A 21,361-nucleotide genomic window follows, 5' to 3' on the forward strand; every position below is an offset into this window, starting at 1 on the left:
CCTCATGGAGCTTACATCCAAGCTCTTAATCATTCTCTCTTCCCTCACCTCACAACATTGGCAGTTCCACCTCTATCTCAGCCCTCGGGCTGCTGAGATCCTCTTCCATACCCGCAGCACATCAGGTTTGATTACCAACACCTTCTAACCAGACTCGCCAGCTCCTCACTATACAACAACTTGCATTTATTGTGCCCCTCATGCAAGATTATGACAAGACTCACACATTTCTTTCTGCGCTGCTCTGTGCTGCTCACAAGGAAATTCTCAGGGAGATTCTTGGCACCTGCCATCCACCTAGTGAGGGATCCAACCTGCACTTGGATGTCAAATAATCAACTAGGGACTATCCTCCATGAGCCAGGGGAGGGGAGGGAGGAAGGAAGCAGGGTCACCTTGCAGTTGAACTGGTTTCAATATGACCTGTTTGGCGATGGATTGTCAGAACAGAATCAGTCCTTTGTGGCAGTCTCATGAGTCTGGTTTCTAAGCCAGGCAGGTCTACAGATCTCTAGAACACTGCTGATGACAGGCCTGTCCACTCAGCTCCTGTTAACCCTGCAAAGCAAAGCCCTAAGAACACCTCTCTCCTCAACCTTGTTCCTCCAACCCTCACCCACCTGTCACGTGAGGTACTTTGAAAAATCCTTCCAATGTGCAAGGAACACTATAAATGCACGTTGGTGTCTCTGTTTCAATACCACCATCTGGTGGTAAGATCCTGCCCATGTATATGAAAAGGTGAATCATTGTGGAGCAATAGTACACCATCTAGTGGCTCTCATTTTATCAAACTGTGTTGCCCGAGGTATCCAACCTCCTAATACTTTAATACCTCACCCAGATAAGAGAAAATGTTAAAACTATTGGGGTTTGCTGTACATTACCCAACATTTTCTAAAGGGAAAAGAAAAGGAAGGTTTTGAAAACATGGCACCTGAATTGCTCTAATGAGTCTCAATTTGACCATTCAAGTACTGAAACCATTTTTGAACACAGTCCAAAATGTTATGCGGGCAGTGATGAGAGCTCTAACATAATAAAAATGTAATGTATTAAAATGAAATAATGTAATAAAAATAGCCTAAATAGATTACTTAAAAACAAACTTGGTCATCTATTTTAAGATGCAAGAAATGTAGAAACATTTTCAAAATTGAAAAAAAGATGTATTTTCTCAGTAATTTTTTTGGGTTGCACCATGGTTGATACATAACAAGCCATTGCCAACACATTTTTGATGTTACTCTTATTACAGTAATACCTTATACATGTAAAGCGCAAATTGTTTTCATGATTACCAATGTCTACATTTAGGAGCTGGACAATTAAGCCTTTATATTAGTGGCTAAATGCATTAGTACGCAAATATACAAAATTTACTAGGTCTTTAAACCTCTAGCCAAAAAGTGCTTGTATGGGCCTTCAACTTCAATGTATTCTGATGGTGGTCACTAGTCGTGAAGCAAGACAGTGCCTCGATACACATGTTTCCAGCAGTCTACTGCAACTTTCTCTCTCCCCCACCCCTGGTACATAGACACTCTCTGTGTGGAGGTTTGTTTTGCAAAATTCTCTCCACATAACCACTGTAATACCAAAATAAGAGACATTATACATAGGAAGGGGAGGCATTGCAACTGAAAACCAGTGACCAGAGTCCTTAATCCATCAAATCTTGATCACAGGAATTAGGTTTTAATACTAATTACATTCCTGCCAATTCAATAAACTTCTCCTAGACATTTGGTCTTTCATCTCCTTATTGGTCCAACTCATGTCTGAATGAATCAGATTTCTACAGACTGACTTCATGTATTATGAGAAAGTATTCCCTTTATATCTCAACAGCAAAATGGCAAGCACTATAGACATTGAAAAGGGGCTAGTATGCAAAGCGTTAGCAGCAAATCTTAAAATGTGTTTTACAAGATTGTTCATCGAAGTATTTGCATAATAAAGCCATCAATGATTCTACACAGCAATAATCTCAAATCTTGCAGAACTGCCTCCTTCAGAAGAAATTATTCACCAACACCACCACCACACAGTTTTAGAAGAGCATTCCTGTAATCACCCGAAGTATCTTTCTGCAAAAGAGTAAATATTGGTGTCATTTACAAATTCTAGGATGCAGTTTCGAAGCATTCTTGGAGACTATGAAATCCAGATTTATATTTTGTTCCAGCAGAAGTGAACTTTTCTGAACTATCCAGGGTCCTACACAACTATTGTAGATGAGTTTAAGAGACATGAGACCACAGTGGGCAGGGGGTGGGGGGGAAGTGAAACAGAAGGAAGAACAATTATAAGGGGATAAGGGATAACTGATGAGCACACAGTTTCCCTATTCTGAAATGAAATTTCTTCCAAGAGAAAAAAATGCTTGCAGCACAACATTCATTTAAATGTTTGAAAGATACTGAAGGTCCAGAATGGCGAAGCTCTTAAAAACATGGATATTATATTGACAAAATCAATACATCCACTTTCAGATATAGCAAGCAGATAAAATTCTAGTACTTTAGAAGAGTGTGACAGCAGTTCATGGACCAATTTTCCCCTTTATTTGGCATTAAGAACATAAGAATTTGCTAGACCAAAGTCCATGCAGTTCACCTTCCACCATCCTAGGAGTCATGACCCAAACTATATACTGGATTCTGAGATATTATTTATAATAATAATACTTGCAATTGATATTGCGCTTTTCAGGTCTTCTAGACGTCTCAAGAACTTCACAGAATATACTGTAAAATGAATTGACTGCATATTTTGTGGGCAAAACGTGGCAGCCAATTGCACACAGCAATGTCCCACAAACAGTCATGGATTGAGAATGACCAATTTATTACTGGTTTTTTTTGAGGGATTATTATAAGACATGTGGAGTAAGGAAACCTGCCCAAGATTTCACCCTGCCGGGAATCAAATCCAGGTCTCTCGCTTGCAAGGCGAGTGCTCTAACCACTGAGCTCCTAAAAGAAAGACGCTTACTATTACCCCAGACAGCACAGAAGTGGGTGAATGGACAGAATGAATCCTCTGTTCCAACAAATAATTTTCTTGTGCAGTTCCAGTGAAGTTATATCAGTATCTAGGAAATGGACATTTGTAGCGAAAGTATCACTTTCCTTTCCATTTATTCGAAAGATGAGAGAGGAATGCATTCAGCATGTTCTTTGCCTTTCCTCCATACACTTACTCCCCCTTACTTCATCTACTCCCCACTCAGAAGTTGGTGATTTAAATCTGAGAGTTTAAATGGCAAGTTGTCATTATTGTGGCATGGACGTACCTTGATCGCAATGTACAGGGATTTTCCAAACTTCTGACGGAATTTCTCACGGATATCCAACATGTCTACTTCACTCCTTGAAATCATGATTCTGATCAGAGTGTCATCATCTGTGCCAGCTCCCTAGTCACAAAACCAAAGACTTTCAATATGAAGGGATCGTCTTCAGCTAATTCACCACATTCATCAAGCTGCAATTTTACTGATGGTCACAACATGTATTTATATGGCACCCTTCATGTCGCAGGCTAAAGTCTCGTAGCACTTCACAGGGACAAGATTTTTAGACTCCCAGAAATACAATAAATCTCCCTGTAAAAAGACTCCTCGAATCCATTAACCTGACCCATGCAACAAAAATTAACGATCGGAATGAAGAGAGTCTTCTTTAAAAAGTGTTAAAACATCATCCAACAGATGACCCACAAATTAATTCAATACAAGAGAACCTTGTTTTAACAGTCGTCTGGGTCCAATAGTTCAGAGTACAGTGATTCCTGCACATAGTGTGTATGCAGGAAGAGACGTCAGTGATCTATGACAACCTGAAAGTTGGCTTTTTTTATACATGAAACTGACTAGTCATTACTGGTCCACAGAAGACACATTATTTATTATTGAGGTAGCATTATACTGAAGGACACTATAATGGGTTCCCATATATCAGACGATTTTCAGCCTCATGCTTTATTCAAATGATGCCCAGTCAAATAAATTCAACATCTTAATTCCTGATTGTGCATGTTTTTCCTGCACACATAATAAATAATAATAATCCTTCCACCTCTCAAGGACATCCCAAGGTGTGTGACAGGATATACTGCAAAGTGTAGTGACTTTTTGTGGACAAATACAGTAGCCAATTTGTGTACAGCAAAGTCCCACAAACAGCCATGATCAATTTTATTTAGGGGATTGTTGGCCCGGACTCCAAGATAAACACTCAAATAGTGTCATGAGACCTTTAACAAGGCCTCAGTTTAACAACTCATCCAAAGGACAGCGATGCAACAACGCAGCACACCTGCAGCATGGCAATGGAGTGTCAGCTTAGATGATACAGATTCCAAGTACCATCATGGGGCTTGTACCATTCCATTGACCCATTTAACACAAGACAGCAGCAGGTTTCAATCCTACCTTCCTCGGTGCAACTTTACTTTAAGACAGCATGGCCCTTTAAAACTAAGAACAGAATCTTAAATGTTCTTCCTGCCAACTGGAGCCCACACAAAAATAAAGGGTTCGAAATGATAAGACACTCGCTGTTCCTTGAAGTAGTTACAAAAATATTCTTAAAGTACCTTCATGGAATTGTGCAGGCTTTCGGCAAAATACTCAGGGACATCTCTTACACATTTCACTGAAAAGAAAGCAGCAATTTATATAAACAAAAGACAATAAAAATCCTTAATATACATCAATATTCTGATTGCCATTTCTTCACATCATTAAAATTGGGCACAAGAATTCAATTGATCTCTGAGCATTTGGAGCTAGAAGTTTAATTCACAGATAAATCAGTCGAGATTAATTCAGATTAAATCACAATGCTTATCACACATTCCTTACCGACAGCCAATAATGCATTAGCCAGATTCCCTGATGTCTCCGAAGAAATGCTTTCCTCGATTTGATAGCCGGAGATTTTCATGTATTGGTCAAATACTAAAAAGAAAGCAATACAGTGAGAAAACTTTATCAAGTTGGTTACACAAGAGAGCTCTACACTTCCCCACAGCACACACTTCATTTGCAGGCATCTAAACCAGCAGGAGAAGTTTCAGACACTTTGACGTTTCTGCCAGTTGAAGTGGCCAATCACAAGACACTGTAAAAATCAGCACATACCCTTCCGAAGGTGATGAATATTTCTTGTCCCAATAATCGTGAGAAACTTCGACTCATCAGTGCCACACTGCAACTCTCCAGCCTGAAACAGCTCCTGATGCAGAAATTTTACTAAATGAGAAGCTATTTTTTTTACCTTTATAAATGTTAACTAGATCAGACGAAATGTAGCACCAACCGCATGGGAGATCTGACAATCTGATGGTAAGAGTTTTAAATTACTCATACACCTCAAAAGTTCTTAGCAAAATGGCCATTGAATTCCTTCTCGAACTGCATTTCAGAGATACTTTTTCTGTACTAAGCTATATTTTTATGTACATCCTGTTTTCTGCAGTTTAATTGATGCAGCTCTAACTTTTGCGACAACCCATCCCCATCACTCCCCCCCGCCCCCACCTCGCCCACACACACACAGTGGACTATAAATTCACATCCCAACATGTTGCTTAAACTCACATTATTCTGGCCCAGATACAAGTCTTAGTAACACTTTTTCATAACCATATTTCAGTGCCTAGTACTGGAAAATGTTTTCCTAATAAGGTTTGTTATAAAACTCAGGAGTGATGTTATAGCAAAATGTGAAACGTTAGCTTTTGCAAACTATTCTTGGAAAAATCAAAGAAAATCAAGGTCACTGCAATAAAGCAATATTACTGTAAACCATAAGTAAGTTATAATTGAAACTTTTTCACCAACCTCAGCATCCTGCTTAACAGAAGCTTCTTCAGTATGTCTGCCCTGATCACGATTGCCCTAAACCGGGAGAGAAATGTAATTTAACAGCTAAGCTTCTCACAGCTGGACAACTGAACTACACAATGTACAAGATAGTGTGAAAGTCAGTTTGTTCAAATCACTTCCGTTAAGTTAGTATTCCAAGCATTCTCAATGAAGAAAGATATTTGAAATCAAATTTAATTAAAACGCAAGACTGAGCTTATTCAAATGCATACGTTGTACCTCAATTTATCTAAGCTTCATTTGTGCAATATAGGCAGACATGAGTAGTGCTCACCATCACCACTATTCAGATGCACTACAATAGTAAACCAAGAGGACGTCTGGAAGGATGAGGTCAAATGGGTCAAGAGAGCCATTCTTCCAATGCAATCTTCTGATCTTGTGATCAGTCGGCAGGAGTTGGCCACGTACCAACTTCAGTCTCGCCCTCTTGTGGCGAACTGTAGAAGCACAAGGACTCAAAGCCACATTGCTTTACACGGACATTGTTTTTATTTAAAACGAGTCCACAGAAGGATGGGTGAACATAAAAAAATTGAACGTTCCTGTTGATTCAAAGATTCCCAAGCACTGCAAGCTGTGGACAGTCAACCGCAGAGTTACAAGGAGTTTTGTTGTACAAGCACAAAATGAATTGAGAGATTGATTATCTTTGCATTTGATTTAACACCTTATCGCATCTAATTTTTTTTACCTGGAGGAGAATTACCAACATCCTTCCAAAATGGCCAGAGGTGTCATTGACTATGTCTTCTTCCAAGTCCTTGCCATACTCTTGATGATAAAAGGATTCAAATAAATCAGTGCCAGGTATTACTAAGATGTAATCACATGCATCTCACTTCTGGTAATAATGAACTTCTTTCACATTTCAAATTTCCTATCTTGTTTATGGCTTAGATTTTGCTGCTGAACATGTGGCCCTTAACAAATGCAGTGCAATTCCTGAACAGCCAACTGAAAGATTTATACAACATCTAAAAAACAAGTCAAGTATTGTCCCAGGGCTGCACCCCAATAAGTATAATGGGACAGTTTAATAATCATTAACCCCAAGCAGAATACATCCTCAATTTGATGGCAGAAACAACTGCTTTTTGGGAGGGGCTTTGGGGGAAGGGGGTGGGGTGGATGAAGAGAAGCGAAAGACTAAGAGTTAGAATTCCATTATTGATCCCTTGCCGGCAACAACAGACCCTGTACACGATGAAACTAATGCTACTCTCTCAGACAACTAGACTGGGATATGGGTCTCAGTTATTGTCAGTGCATTCCATCTTTAGAATGGAGGTGGGAGTGGAAAGGGTATACATATGTGTGTGTGAGTGGAGGGGTGGGGAGGGGAAGGAGGAGATGAAACACCTTGATCTGGGATTCTCTGAGGAGAATCTTTCACAACACCTCTGTCTTACCTTCTTTGTAAGCGGCTTTGATCTCATGGATTTCCGCATTTGTTCTTGAGGCAAGAATTTCAATCAAGCACTTTTCATTAGTTCCTGCTCCCTGTAGAGGAAAAGAATTAGAGCCAATTAAGTTGATTGTTCGAGTCATGGTCATCAGAGCAGGACGGCACCTCACAACAAATGATTAATACAAATTTTAAGAGCAAACCACTTTGAAGATTGCTGGTGAGGCAGCATTAGACGCTGGATCAGCTTTTAAAACTAACACTTAGTTTTTGACATCTTCTTGGTGAAAACACAGTGTTATGCTCGTCAAGACTAAGCCAAATCCCTTTGCATACTTGACACTAAGTATGGATCCATTTTTTTTAAAACAGTAGTAGCCAGAGATTAACCCAAAGTACAAACCATGGACTATATAATTACCTCCACTACAGCCCACAGCAGAACAAGAGTAGGCTAACAACTCAATGACATTGTTTGAATCCTTCAAATTTCTTTGGAGATTTTTAGCTCATAAACATATTTATCCGAAAAGACATGCAATGACGTGGTGGTGAGAAAGGAAGAGTGAACAGGGACAAAAAGGAAACAGGAGAGATCCTAGAGATTACTTGCATACAAATCTTTAACTCCAGGATGCTAAAACTGCAATCACATCCTAAAGTTAATGGCAAGGTCATTTTATTACAAGAAAAGGAATATCATCCAAGGATCATTCTGTAGAGGGCTTTAGAGCACTGGAAAACTAATCACTGAAGCAGAAATTGAAAGCACACTATTCCTAGAGGAGAGATTTTTCAGGTGAGTCTCATTCACTTCCCAATGCAGTAAATAAAGCTCTTGTTGAACAATCGTTCATTACTGGTACTGCTGTTAAAGAGAGGTCAGGCAGACTCAGAAAACTGTCATAATCATTTCACAAATGGGACAGTCTTTGTCTGGGTCACACAAGACTGCAAACAGACAGCTAGGAAATTCCAAGGTCAAGGCACAGGAACAAAGCTCTGGTTTCCTGGTAACCAATTTGGATTTAAGCATTGCACTCGCGTAATAAACAATGTAAACTGGGTTACAATGCCATTCTGAGATCTGTGCTAATTTGTCCAGAAGACACACTGCTGCCCAATTAGAAATGTGGTAGTGTGTTGGTCAGGGAGAGAGGAAATATAAATCTCCATCCCATTAATAAAGCTGAGATTGTCAATCAACATTTCTGATTCATTGATGTAACCAATCACATGATCATGATGTCACTGTGTACTATCCAGCTGGCGTTGTGCTAAAAAAATTAAATTACATAAAGGTTAATGGTTAGCCTGAACCAAACACTCAAAACCAGTCCCTTCACTACAACTTTTACTGAACACGTGGTTAACAGTCATGCAGTTTGTGATTCACTTTACGGGTTCAGGAGAACAGCCCATCTTGCTTCCTGCCACGTGAAACACACTTCAAGCATATTTGAATTCAAGCAGTGTTGGGTGGATGTTTTCTTAACTATCTTTCAAAAATTCAGCTTGTTCAAGAGCATCCCTGATTGAAGAAATATCAGGAGACTCACTGCTGGACACTTAAGTAATTTAGATACCCAAGTAATCTATTACTGACGAATTTAGAATAAATCACCCACCTCATACTGAAGTTCCCAGATTTAACAAACCTGAAATAGAACTGCCACTTAGATCATTGTTTACTCCAGAGCCTTTTTTCTGCCCTAATTATTACACTGCACAGTTGACATTGATTAACAGATGTGTCAACACTCAAAACACTGCAGAAACTTGGGTTTGTAAAGACTAAAAATCACCACCACAGCTGGTTTACCCATTCTCTTTATCCCCTCCCCCACTTTCCCCAACCCCTACCCCACCATGTTAACATATAAACCTTCAACAGTACAAGTCACGTTCTACTGAAATAGTTAGAAATGAAACTTCACCTCCCTCACGCCTGTAGCCTGATTGCTTCACAGAAAAGCTGTAAACAGATACCTGAAGTTTTTCCAGAAAAATAAAGAACGTTTACCTTAAGTGCATCGCGCAACTGAGAGACATCGTACTCAAGGCGAGTCTTCATCATTCCAACAATCAGTTTTTCAAATTTCCCACCCAGTTCAGATTTTAGGTCCTCAACCAGATCCTGGTAAGAGAAATTGTATTGGATAACAGAGCAGTCATTGAACAAGTAAATAGGTTAGTTAGCAATAGAGTTAAGCACCTTCCTCTGACCACTGCAATTATGTTTAATTGTAGTGGGACGTCCTCCTGACGTGGAAGGCGCTACACAAATGTTTTTTTTATTTGTTGTTTAGGGAAAATTAATTCACTTTTTTTTAAAATGATAAGCCTATCCAGTCAAACAGTGATCAAATAATACAAACAAGTTCCCTAGACAAAATGATAGTATTTAGAAGTTGCTTTTCTTTTTTTTATCTACAGTTCTGTTTGGTCCAGTACTTTTGAAACATCGTCAATGGCTTTAGAACTTGCAATTGAAAGATTCTTTAAAACTACATTTTGACAATTCATTTCCCTTTTATTATGAAAACAGAGGTCGAGAAAATCAATTACTCTGCGGAAAGGGAATCTTACGCAAGCAAATTTTGAGTAGATCTATAAGGAAAATAGATGGAATAAGAAATTTGAGATGTCCTCTCAACCTGAAAGGCACTATTCAAATGTAATTTTGGATTGTATTGCATTTCTCTTAACTTCTGAAAGAATCTATCCCAATTTCAGACATGTCCAAATGATAACTTGTTTTCTTTTTCAGATCCCGACTTTCTGTTTTTGTTAGAAGATACGAGTCATTAACTTTCAAAACAAATTTAATCAATATTTCAGCTGAACAAACACAAAGCAAACTCTGAATACTTTTGGACATTGCCTACCTTGCCAAACAGAGTTTTGTACGCTTTACACATCTGCTTGCGTTGGGCACTGCTCCGGTTTGTCAAAAGATTAATGATGGAATCTTCATCGGTACCTGTAGCCACATAAATGTAAAGCTTTAGTCTTATTAAAAGATAAAAAGACATATACGACCACATTTTAATAGTATTGCCAAGCTTCTTATCATGTCGATTGTTACAGTCATTCTCAACAAAAAAGTTTTAAACAAGAATCAATCGTTTGAAAGGATGTGTGTTAAACAAGAATATACAATATCTGCTACAAATTTGAATAGCAACAGGTACAGTGCACGTTAACATTTGGCTAGAAACAAACTGAGAATTCATAAGATTTGATGATGTTGAGTACTTGCCAAGTCCCTTCATTGCTTTCCTCAGAACTTCAGAATCATTATTTACATCAAAGCCTGGATGATCCTTAATGGTTCCTCTTGATGCCTTACCAGCATATTGCAATGAGAGGGTGGTGGGGGGTGGGGGGGAAAGAGGAAAAACAATTAGTTTCTATTTCTCACTTGAAAAGAATTTCTATACATTTTTCTAGGCTCAGTCAATACTTTTCAACTAGGATCCTACCAATGGTATAATGAGTAACATCATCCTCTGCAGTTTTCATTCCAGTTCATTGATGATAATAATAATATTAATAATAATAACAACTTGCATTTATATAGTACCCTTCATGCCGAATGGGATCTCAGAACGCTTAAATAATAATAGCATTTGATATTAGTGTCTTAAAACGTCATTGAGACATCTCAAAGCGCTTGCAAAAGTATATTGTAAATTGGAATGACTATTTGTGGGTGAAACATTTTTTTAAATTAAAATTTTTAAATTTGGATTTGGCTTGCTTAGTAATTGTAGTGCTTGAGGGAGTTTGGAGGGGAAGGGGTTAATCCAAGAGCTTCCACTCTTGATAACTTTTCAGATGATACTGACGATCAGATGGTACTGTTGAACAGTATCAAGTGACTCTGTCCTGCTGAGGTTTCACATTTATGTTACTGTATTGAATGCAGCGTATTCCATTTCTCATAATACAATGTAAACCTTTGACTGGAGGATTAAATGACTCCGAAACTATTCTTATCTGAATTCAGACTCAAGTAGTTTGCAAACAATTGCTGAACAAACATTGAACATTGTTTTAGTTCACTTGTACTACAATAGCCTTCAGCCTCCGTCTCCCCCAAGTGATTCTACAAAATGAAGTTACTCATCCAATTTTACAAGGCTCAGGCAATAACCAACGGCACGAAAACAATTTGATCTCTTTGCTCCTCTTGTGTATCGTTAATCTGATCCATCTGAACAACAGTGCATCTCAGAACAAGGACTTAAATTAAACTGATATGTATATTTGCCATAATTACAGCCCCGTTTTTCACAAAATAACACAAAAAATGAAAACGTATATGTTTATAATAATAATTCTTCAGTTTGATAAAGCACCTTAAAGCATTTCACAGAATATACTGTAAAGTGAATTGACTGTATTTGTGGGAAAACACAGCAGCCAATTGTGCACAGCGGCGACCCCACAAACAGTCGTGATTGAATGACCCAATTATTTTTATGTTTCACGGAGTAGGAGAGAGAATGAGGTCACGGGGTGTGGATCAATCGGAGGTGATAGTGCAGATGGTCACTGACCTGAGAGAAGGAGGGCTGTGGGCAACGAGCCAACACTGTGACCCAACAGCGATTGCTTTGCAGTGGACCTTGGCATGTGGCCTGGGGTCGAGCAAGCCAATGGTGGGCATGTGTTACGACCGTTGTTGGGGGTAGTGCAAGTGGTTTCTGGAAAATTCTGCAGTTGGTGATGGCAGTTGTAGAGGAGGAAGCAGCAGCCATTAACTAGACTGGCCTCAGCCTCTACCCAAAGCTGCCCACTATCTTATAATCGGCAGAAAGTCCCGGTTAAAGTTTGTACTTTTCCTATATGATTATTTGTATGTTTTGTTATAATAATAATAATCCTTCCATTTGATATAGCGCCTTATCATGTCTTCGAGACGTCTCAAAGTGCTTCACAGAATATACCGTAAGTGAATTGACGGTATAGGCAATATGTTAGGTTAAACTGAGATTTATCCTGTTTTTTATTTATATATGGTCATTTGAGGTATTGTATTGATGTAAATGTCATAAAGAGAAAACATTTTTAATGGATAAAATAACACAAAGTCCGAAAAAATAAACAAATTTAAATGTAAAATAACAGAATTTCACAGGGCTCTAGCCATAATCAATGAAATGACAGCTATCAGAATTTAGCCAAGTAACTTATATCTGCAACTAAACCAGAAAATTCAGTATAGGAAATAGTTTATAACCAACTCACTGTAAGCAACATCTGAACATTGGGTTAAAAAGACGAGTCTCCCTATCTCGGATAATGATAAGTTACTGAACTAAATGGTGAGAGAGAGATCTATAATTTCCCCTTATGGAAATGTTGATGCATGACTATTCAAATGCAGGAAGAGCCAGATTTAGGGTTTACTTTACTTCTGATCCTTTGCCCATAATACATACGTTTGATATAGTACCTCACCGCATTGAATGTTTCGTAATAATAATCCTTGCATTTGATATAGTGCATTATCACGTCTTTGAGACGTTTCAAAGCGCTTCACAGAATATCCTGTAAAGTGAACTGTGTATTTTGTGGGCGAAACACAGCAGCCAATTGCGCACAGCCATTGCTTCATAGCAATTATTGTGAAGGGCAGTGATTATTTGTTGGCAAATTTCAGCTGGACCCATTGCACTGTAGTGCATTAAATCAAAAGAGTATGATTCCTATCTTATATAAAGGCTACTCTCTCCCCTCCCTCTCAGAAAAGTTTCCCATTGCTGAAATCTGCCAACTTTAATGGGGGCGGGGGGAGGGCAGACATTGCTGATGTTTACACAACCCAGTTGTTACTATGCCGGCTGTTTTAGAAGCATTTTTCCAATTCAATGTATTCTTTGGTGTTCACTGCCTCGGTTACCATCTTCTTGCTTCTACAATGGAGATAGACTAACAACATTCAAGAATGCTAAGAAAGGGTTAATATCCTGGTTAAGGATCTTATTCCAGATATTTACTGTACTGAAACAAAACTGTCATGATACAAGATGGGGTAGATGTATATGAATGAGTCATAATGCCATTATTTCACCACAGACCAAATAATCCTACAGCGAGTTCTATCAAAATACTGTCGTAAGAGATTCAAGATGCAAAGCCATCAACAGCTTTACTTGGGAGTGAATGTGAGAAGGAGAAAAAAACCTTTATGATTTCTAGTAGTTAGGGTGTGGAGAATCGCGCCACAGTAATTCATTCCAGATGTAAAATATAGATGATTTTAACAGTGGTTTCAAGCTTCTTGCAAGTATCTGATACTACAGGACTCATGAGTGAAGTTATTCTTAACTGGGTCACGGTATTATAATAATCTCGGCATTTAATATACAGTAGCTCCTTTCGGGGGGTGGAGGGGGAATGTCTCAAAGCATTTCATAGCTAATTATGCGAAGTGTAGCAATTGCAACAGTCAACTTGCACACAGCCAAAAAGTGAATAACCAATTTTATTGTCCAGAACATTGAGAGGACTCCCTTTTTGAATATTGGCATGAGATCTTTAATGTCCATTTGGACAGACAGACATGAATTCATTTTAAAGTCTGCACAGCAGCAGATCCCCAGGACTGCACTGAAGTGTCAGCGGAGACTATATGAGTTCCAAGTCCCGACCTGGGGCTTGAACTCACAACCTTCTAACTCAGAGATATGAGAGCTAACGACAAAGTTCTATTTGAGACTTATTTTACTTTGGAATCTTGCCCTCACACTTCAAGTTTCTCTCTCTCTCTCTTTCTCTCAATATATCCCTCCTCTCCCCCTTCCTAACTTTGTATAAGAAGTCCCAATCCTCTTATTGGGACGTCCTCCTAACATGAAAGGCGCTATACAAATGTAATTTTGTTGTTGTTGGTGTTGTTATTCAATTCAGAAAATCAAACACCAACAAGGTGTTTACAGAAAGCCAATTTAGCAGATATTCTACTTAAAAAATGATCTATAATCTGCAGTTTGTCCAACTAGTCCACAGGAAATTAAAGGAAGCTTTTGAGCATTTCTGTTACAGGCCTCAATTTAGTATTTTTTAAAAAAATTATATACCTTTAAGTCAGAAAGAGCAATACTGCAAGTGCCAAAGTTAACAGAATGTTACACTTCCCCAACTTGGATTGGGTGGGGTGAACCATCTGTTCATTTTGGCACATGATATGGATTATTAACTCATGAATATACCGAACTCCCTTACTTGCACATTGTAGCCAAAAAACGTACAACAATTTGCATTTATATATAGCACCGGCGAAGTGGTTAAGGAACAAGAAGATTTTTTTAAGATTGCAAGCAATCTTTTTTAAAATATAGAGAACTCGCTATAGGGCCGTTCTTTTGGAAAAGCAAAGTATTAAACACAAACAGTTGCCATGGAGTATGATTTAGCAATTTGATTCAGGTGACGTATTAAACTGAAAACATTTACTAGATGCTAATATGCTTTGTGTCAGATCTGCCGTGTTCAAAAGATTAAACAATGACAGCACACCTTTTCCGTCCCTCAAAGTGGATTAGAATAGATCGTACTCCAGTACCAGGAGCCAACAGAGCTATTCCATAAACCTTTCCAACAATGAAAGTCAGAGATACTGGCAAGCCAGCCTTACAAAGCTTTCTGACTCACTGTGAAGAACTATATGTACCCTATGGGCGGGAGGAAAGAGAAACACTGACATCAGCACTCAGCACAATCCAGAAACTAGTGTGTATGTATATGTGAGATAGAGTAAAAAAAGAGACTTCTTTAGAAAAATTCTACACGCAAACATTCATGTGCAGACTTGCTTTGTAAACAGTTTTCAAACAAGTTACTTGTTATAAATACTTAATTGGCTTCCCGACATCTTCGTCACTTATTGGTAAGGTTTGTTTTATTTCTCCAGTGGACACTTTGTAGGTCTGTTGTGCCACATTTGAAAGATGCAACATACATAATTCCCACAGCGTTCATTTCAGGAGAAAGAAGACAAACGTAAATTGCTGCAAACCAGATGAACAGCCAGATCTCAACAGGTACTCAAAACATTCAAAAAGAAAAACAGCTGAAGACTTTGAACAGAATATCAGATGGCAGAGAAAGCCATTGTTAAGACTCCGAAATTCCAGACACTTACAAACATAATAAAATCAACTCTTTGTATTTACTCATTTCTTCTCTGCTCGCCCCCCCCCTACATGGCTAACTGGCACATCCCCCACCACCCCTGCACTGCCGTTCAGTGGCTGAGGCTTCAGTCACTGCGCCCACTAACATCTGCGAGCAGAAGTGAAAATGATCACAAGATCAGTTTGGATGAAAAAAAAACTTCCTCCCATCTGATCTCATTTTTCCAGAACACCCACCCTACTGATCCACAATCCCTGCATCAAACTGAGTCCAGTGCTGACTCCCCCAACCACCCTTCCTGGCAACTTGGTCGTCATTAATTAACTTTGTCCTGAAATTGCGCTGTATACCTCTAACCCTATGTCCTCTTGTTCAACTGTTTTGGTGCATCCTGAAGTATTGATTTGGGTTTGCTTTTACAATCCCATTTAAAATGTTACACTCCTCTATGAAGTCCCCCTATTAGTTATTGTCTTTTCAAGACTGAAGAGCCCTAGTTTATCAAATCGTTGCTTGTAGCTCATGTTTGTAAGTGTCTGATTTCAGAGTCTTTTACAATGACTTCATCTGCCGGCTTATTTTACAGTTGTGGAAAGCAGTCAACTATTTGGTTTCCTTTTTGCCTGGCTAAATTAAAGCAAAAGCTGCTCTTTAAATCCCACCTTAAACCCATATAATCGACTGCTATGGTCAGCTCCCCCTTCTCTCTTAATCAGCATCCAACCGCACCACTGAAGCACTCCAAGATATTACCTTATGTGAAGAGCACTATATAAATGCAAGTTGTTGTTGTTGAGACACAAAGAATCATGAAACGAACAAAATGCAAACGATGAAAACCAACCTTTAAAACATCAAACTTCATAAAAACCTGCACGCTCCCTCTGCTTAGCCTGCTCCATGCCCTCCACCCAGCCGGCCCCACCATCAGCAGGAAGTCCTTCAGCCTCTCTGCCCCCAGCCTTTGGAACTCTATCCCACAATCTCTTTGCCTTATTCCCTCCAAAGGTCCATCTCAAAACCTTCCTCTTCGACCGCTCCTTTGGTCACCTTCCTACCCCCACCCTCCTACCCTCCTGATCCCAACCCCCAGCTCAGGGCCAAATCCCTGACTGTCTAGGACCTTGGGACATCCTCCCAACATAGAAGGCGCCGTACAAATGTAATTTGTTGTTGTTAAACTTTCTGAAGTCAGAACCTAAAACCATCATGATGATACAACAACCCTAGAAGGTAATCTTACAGCAGTGCACCATTTGTTTAGAAATTAAATTACATATTAATTATAGCCCTAAGAGCAACACCTCCATTTTCAAGGACATCTCCAGTTCGGCAGATGATCCTAACAGGTGGGTTTTGGTGATTTGCTTGGACAGTAAATCTTGCAGCTCACTGAAGGGAATTAAAAAGCCTGAACTTTTTGCCATTACAAAGCAACATTTGTGGAGAAAATAAAGCATTGCAGCCAAAACCATCCCACACGCTTATCAGAAGGCAAAAAACTGCAAAAACACCAGCACAGTTGTAATCAAACAGAACTGTATATTTTTAGATTACAAAAAGCCACGGTAACCCAATGAGGAAACGAGCTGTGAGCCAATATTCTCAGAAACCGAACTCCAGTCATATACTTGTATCCTGTTTGGTTAAAGTTTTTCTCTGGCTTTCTCCAGCAACTTGAAATCAGTTCAACATTTCCACCCATTCATTGCTTTTTTTTAAAAAAGGCCATCTACAGCTGCATTTCCTAATAAAACTATGAGGGGTGGAGAAGGGGGAGGAATGCACTCAAACTCACATGATTGTAAGCATTCATCATCATCATCAACAACAACAAGATTACATGTGTATAGCGCCTTTCATGTTGGGAGGACGTCCCAAGGCACTGGACAGTGACAGCATTTCAGACCCGAGCTGAGGGTGGGGGGGGGGGAGGGAAGTGGGGGAGGGGAAAGGGGGGTGACCAATGGCACGGTCGAAGAGGAGGGTCTTGAGGCGGGAAGGAGGCTAAGGCGGAGTGACTGGGGAATGGAATTCCAAAGGTTGGGGGCAGAGTGGCTGAAGGCTTTCCCACCAATGGTGGGGCGGGTGGGGCAGGGGACGTGGAGCAGCCAGAGCCGGCTGAGGGGAGGGAACGGGTAGGTTGGTAGGGGGTTAGGAGGTGGCAGAGGTATGGTGGGGCGAGGCCATGGAGGGCTTTGTAGGTGAGGACCAGGATCTTGAACTGGATCCTCTGAAGGATAGAGAGCCAGTGGAATCGGGCGAGGGAGATGGGGTCACAGAGTTTGGTGCATGAGAGGACACGGGCTGCAGAGTTCTGGATTATCTGCAGTCTATGGAGGGAGGAGTTGGGAAGGCCGACACGCAGGCATTTGCATAGTCGAGCCTGGAGGTGATGAAAGCATGAACAAGAGTTTCAGCGCCTGAGGGGTGAGGGAGTGGTGGAGTCGGGCAATGTTACGGAGGTGTGGGAAGGCAGAGCGGGTCATGGCTTGGATATGTGGGAGAAAAGACAGTTGAGGGTCGAACAAGACACCGAGGTTCCTGACTGGCTGGTGAGTTGGTGAGTTGAAGTGTGCGACCATGGAGGTTGATGCTGCCAGAGCCTGAGGTGCGGAGGCGCTGGCGTGAGCCAATCAGGAGGGCCTTAGTCTTGTTCACATTCAACTGTAGGAAGTTTGCCCTCATCCAGGACTTGATGTCCGACAGACAGTCTGTCAGGACAGCAGTGTCCTGGAGTTGAGGGTGGGGGCAGAAAGATAGAGTTGGGTGTCATCCGAATACATGTGGAAGTTGACCCCATGTCTGCGGATGATGTCACCGAGGGGGAGCATATAGATAGTAAAGAGGAGACAAGGACAGAGCCCTGGGGGACGCCAGACGTGACAGTGCGGGGGCTGGAGGAGAAACCGTTAGAGACAACGAAGTGGAGACGTGAGAGAGATAGAAATTGAACCAGGCAAGGGCTGGTCTGCGAAGATTAAGAGAGGCGGTGCATGAGGATGGAGTGGTCAACACTGTCGAAGGCGGCAGAGAGATCGAGGAGGACAAGGAGGCAGAGGGAGCGCTGATCACAGATGTTCAGAATGTCATTAGTTGTTTCCATGCCGTGGGCAACAACAACAACAACAACAACTTGCGCTGGTCACACAGAGTTAGCGACTCAGAGACGCTGTAACAACAACAAGATTACATTTGTACAGCGCCGTTAACTCAGAGAGTAAGTCATATCCTATTTGATCAGAAAAGCCAAAATAAAAACATTTCAACATAGTCACATCTGCAATTTCTTCACTGAGATCCCACTGAAAGTTTCCCTCCTTTCAAAAGTTGTGTAACTTACCCTGAGATCTGATGCCATGGTTTATAGCAACTGCAACACACTCCCTGCAAACACAACAACAACAAGTTAGCCAAGTCCAGGGTGGGCAGCTGTGGGGCTGAGCTCCAGTCTCACCTCCACCGACACACAAACTAAAGCTAACGGTTTAAAATGGGGCCACGTTCAGCACTGCCTCCTCTTCACATCATGTAACTGAGTCTCTCTCTTTCTTTCTTTCTCTCTCTCTCTCTCTCTCCTCTCTCACTCTCCCTCTCTCGTTTACTCTTTTTACTTCTTTCTCTCTGTCCCATCGTTCTCTCTCTCTCTTCCCTCCGTTTTCTCTTTCATTCCCTTGTTCTCTCTCTCTCTCTCTCTCACACACGATCTTTCTTTCTCTTTCCCTCTTTCTCTTCCCCCTTCCCCCCCTCCTTCCTTGTTTTGTTTTCTCTCTCTCTCTCTCTCTGTCTCTCTCTCTGTCTCTCCCCCTCCATCTTACCCTCACACTAAACTGTTTGTTTAAACGTTTAACCTTACAGTAACCGCCCTCACCAGCCTGTGCCCTGCACTCTGCCCAGTCAGGTCCTGGTGAGATATCAGCAGCTGAGGCTGAGGATCCCCAGTGACTGCCACACCCAAGTCTGTGCCTGAGAGAGAGAGCGAGACACAGAGCATAATAACTCCGCCTTCTGGGAAGTGCACTTCCTCTTCCCTGGAAACTGGCCATTGCCACGTCCTGAACCGAGTTTCCAGGTTCATCCCGAGTCTGGAAACAGAAATCCATTCAACCACAACAGCAATAAATAAGGTTGTGGGTTCAAATCCCACGCCAGGACTTGAATTCACGTTGTCTAAGCCGACAACACGATACAATAATTATATTTGTATCGCGCCTTTCACGTCGGGAGGGCGTCTCCCAATGCAGCACTGGTGGCGGGTGGGTCGGGGGGGGGGGTGGGAGGGGGTTGCATTGTCGGAGGTGCCGTCCTTCGGATGAGACGTTAAACCCAGGTGGATGTTAACATCACGTGGCACTATTCGAAAAGAGAAAGAGTTTCTCGCGCTGTCCTGGCCAACAAAACCACTTGAATAAAATTGGTCACTCGTTTCGTGGCTGTTTGTGGGACATCGCTGTGCGCAACTGTCTGCCACAAATACCTACCTACCTGTTTACCTGTTGTGGAGTCCAGTAGATCAGTGGTTAGAGCGCTCATTTTGCAAGTGAGAGACCTGAGTTCAATTCCCGGCGAAACCTCGGGCAAGTTTCCTTACTCCACACAGAGCCTAATAATAATCCTCCAAAACCAAAAACAATAATAAATTGGTCATTTTCAATCTACGACTGTTTGTGGGACATCGCTGTGCGCAATTGGCTGCCGCGTTCGCCCACAAATATACAGTCAATTCACTTTACAGTGTGTTCTGTGAAGCGCTTTGGGACGTCCTCCCGACGTGAAAAGCGCTATATCAAATGCAAGATTAATTATTATTATTACCTACAAATAAACAGTCAATCCACTTTACAGTAAATCCTGCAAAGCTCTTTGAGACGTCATTCCAAGATGGTAAGGTGCGAGGATTCATACAATCATAGAAAATAGAATTATACAGCACAGAAGGAGGCCATTCCGCCCATTGTGTCTGTGCCAGCTCTTTGAAAAGGATTATTATTAATAACAAATTGCATTTGTATAGCACCTTTCATGGTCAGAAGGACATTCCAATGAGTTGGATAGAGAAGACATTGCCCCTGAGCTGGGGGTTTGGAGTACAGAGGGATGGAAGTGAGAGGATGACTGAAGGTACGATCAATGAGAAATGTCTTGAGGCCGGCTTTGAAGGAGGCAAGGAAGGGGATAAGGTGGTAGGCTCTGGGATGGAGTTTAAGAAAAAAAATTCTACAGGGAGCAACCTCTGGCACTTTGCTTGATCTACCTTTGATTGATCAATTCTGTTCTCTCTTGCAAGCTCCATTTGCTTTGTGGATTCCCACAAACACCGAGCTGAATTTTCCCTGGGGGGAGTGGGTGGCGACTTTTGTCAATCTGCTGTATTTCATGCTGTGTCATGTCTCTGTCAGTGTGGCTCAGTTAGTTAGCAATCTCCTGTTGGGTCACACCCTGTGGGTCCAAACCACATTCAGCCATAGTCAAAACTGCTGCACTGTGGGAAAGTGCTGCTCTTCAGACACAATAGCTAAACTGTGATCCTCTCTACCTATTTCGCTGGATGTCTTCATGCTTTTTGAGAAGAAAAGGAATGTTTCTCTCAGTGCCCTGACTAACAATCCTCACTGCATGGCTCAGGAACCGGACTGGAGAGCACCACAGAGGGCTGTCTCGATTCCGACATTCCATTGCCAGACATGTCACCGAAGAGCCAGTTCAGCTCCAAGGAGACCTCTCTCTACATCCAACTCCATCCTTGTACAAAACTCAGAGATGTTACCCTATATGAAGGCTGCTATATAAATGCAAGTTGTTGTTGTATCTCAGAAGCGTTCAGGACCTTGTGTTTCCAGATACAACGTTAATCATTCATTTGAGTTGGGGACAGGCTAGATTGGATTTGCATGAATTTTCATTAGTAT

General features: G+C 41.0%; 1 protein-coding gene across 1 annotated transcript; it reads right to left on the bottom strand.

The window, feature by feature from the left end:
* Positions 1 to 1,147: 1,147 nt before the first annotated feature.
* Positions 1,148 to 19,452, bottom strand: LOC103188311 (annexin A5). The gene is made up of 13 exons (XM_007908264.2): positions 19,309 to 19,452; positions 18,796 to 18,839; positions 10,567 to 10,651; positions 10,193 to 10,287; positions 9,328 to 9,441; positions 7,309 to 7,399; positions 6,591 to 6,670; positions 5,852 to 5,908; positions 5,150 to 5,243; positions 4,871 to 4,966; positions 4,603 to 4,661; positions 3,299 to 3,421; positions 1,148 to 2,090 (listed from the first exon to the last, which is right to left on the bottom strand). Exons 2-13 carry the CDS (start codon positions 18,811 to 18,813, stop codon positions 2,025 to 2,027), a joined length of 978 nt encoding a protein of 325 aa, XP_007906455.1. The 5' UTR covers positions 18,814 to 18,839; positions 19,309 to 19,452; the 3' UTR covers positions 1,148 to 2,024.
* Positions 19,453 to 21,361: the final 1,909 nt, after the last annotated feature.

The sequence above is a fragment of the Callorhinchus milii genome, unplaced genomic scaffold (genome assembly GCF_018977255.1).
Source record: "Callorhinchus milii isolate IMCB2004 unplaced genomic scaffold, IMCB_Cmil_1.0 Scaffold1, whole genome shotgun sequence".
Classification (NCBI taxonomy): domain Eukaryota; kingdom Metazoa; phylum Chordata; class Chondrichthyes; order Chimaeriformes; family Callorhinchidae; genus Callorhinchus; species Callorhinchus milii.

Coding starts and splice junctions, on each gene's coding strand:
- LOC103188311 (XM_007908264.2), bottom strand. Junction 3,422..4,602: donor GCCTGCACAATTCCATGAAG/GTACTTTAAGAA, acceptor TTTTGTGACTAG/GGAGCTGGCACAGATGATGA. Junction 2,091..3,298: donor CCCTGTACATTGCGATCAAG/GTACGTCCATGC, acceptor ACTCTTTTGCAG/AAAGATACTTCGGGTGATTA.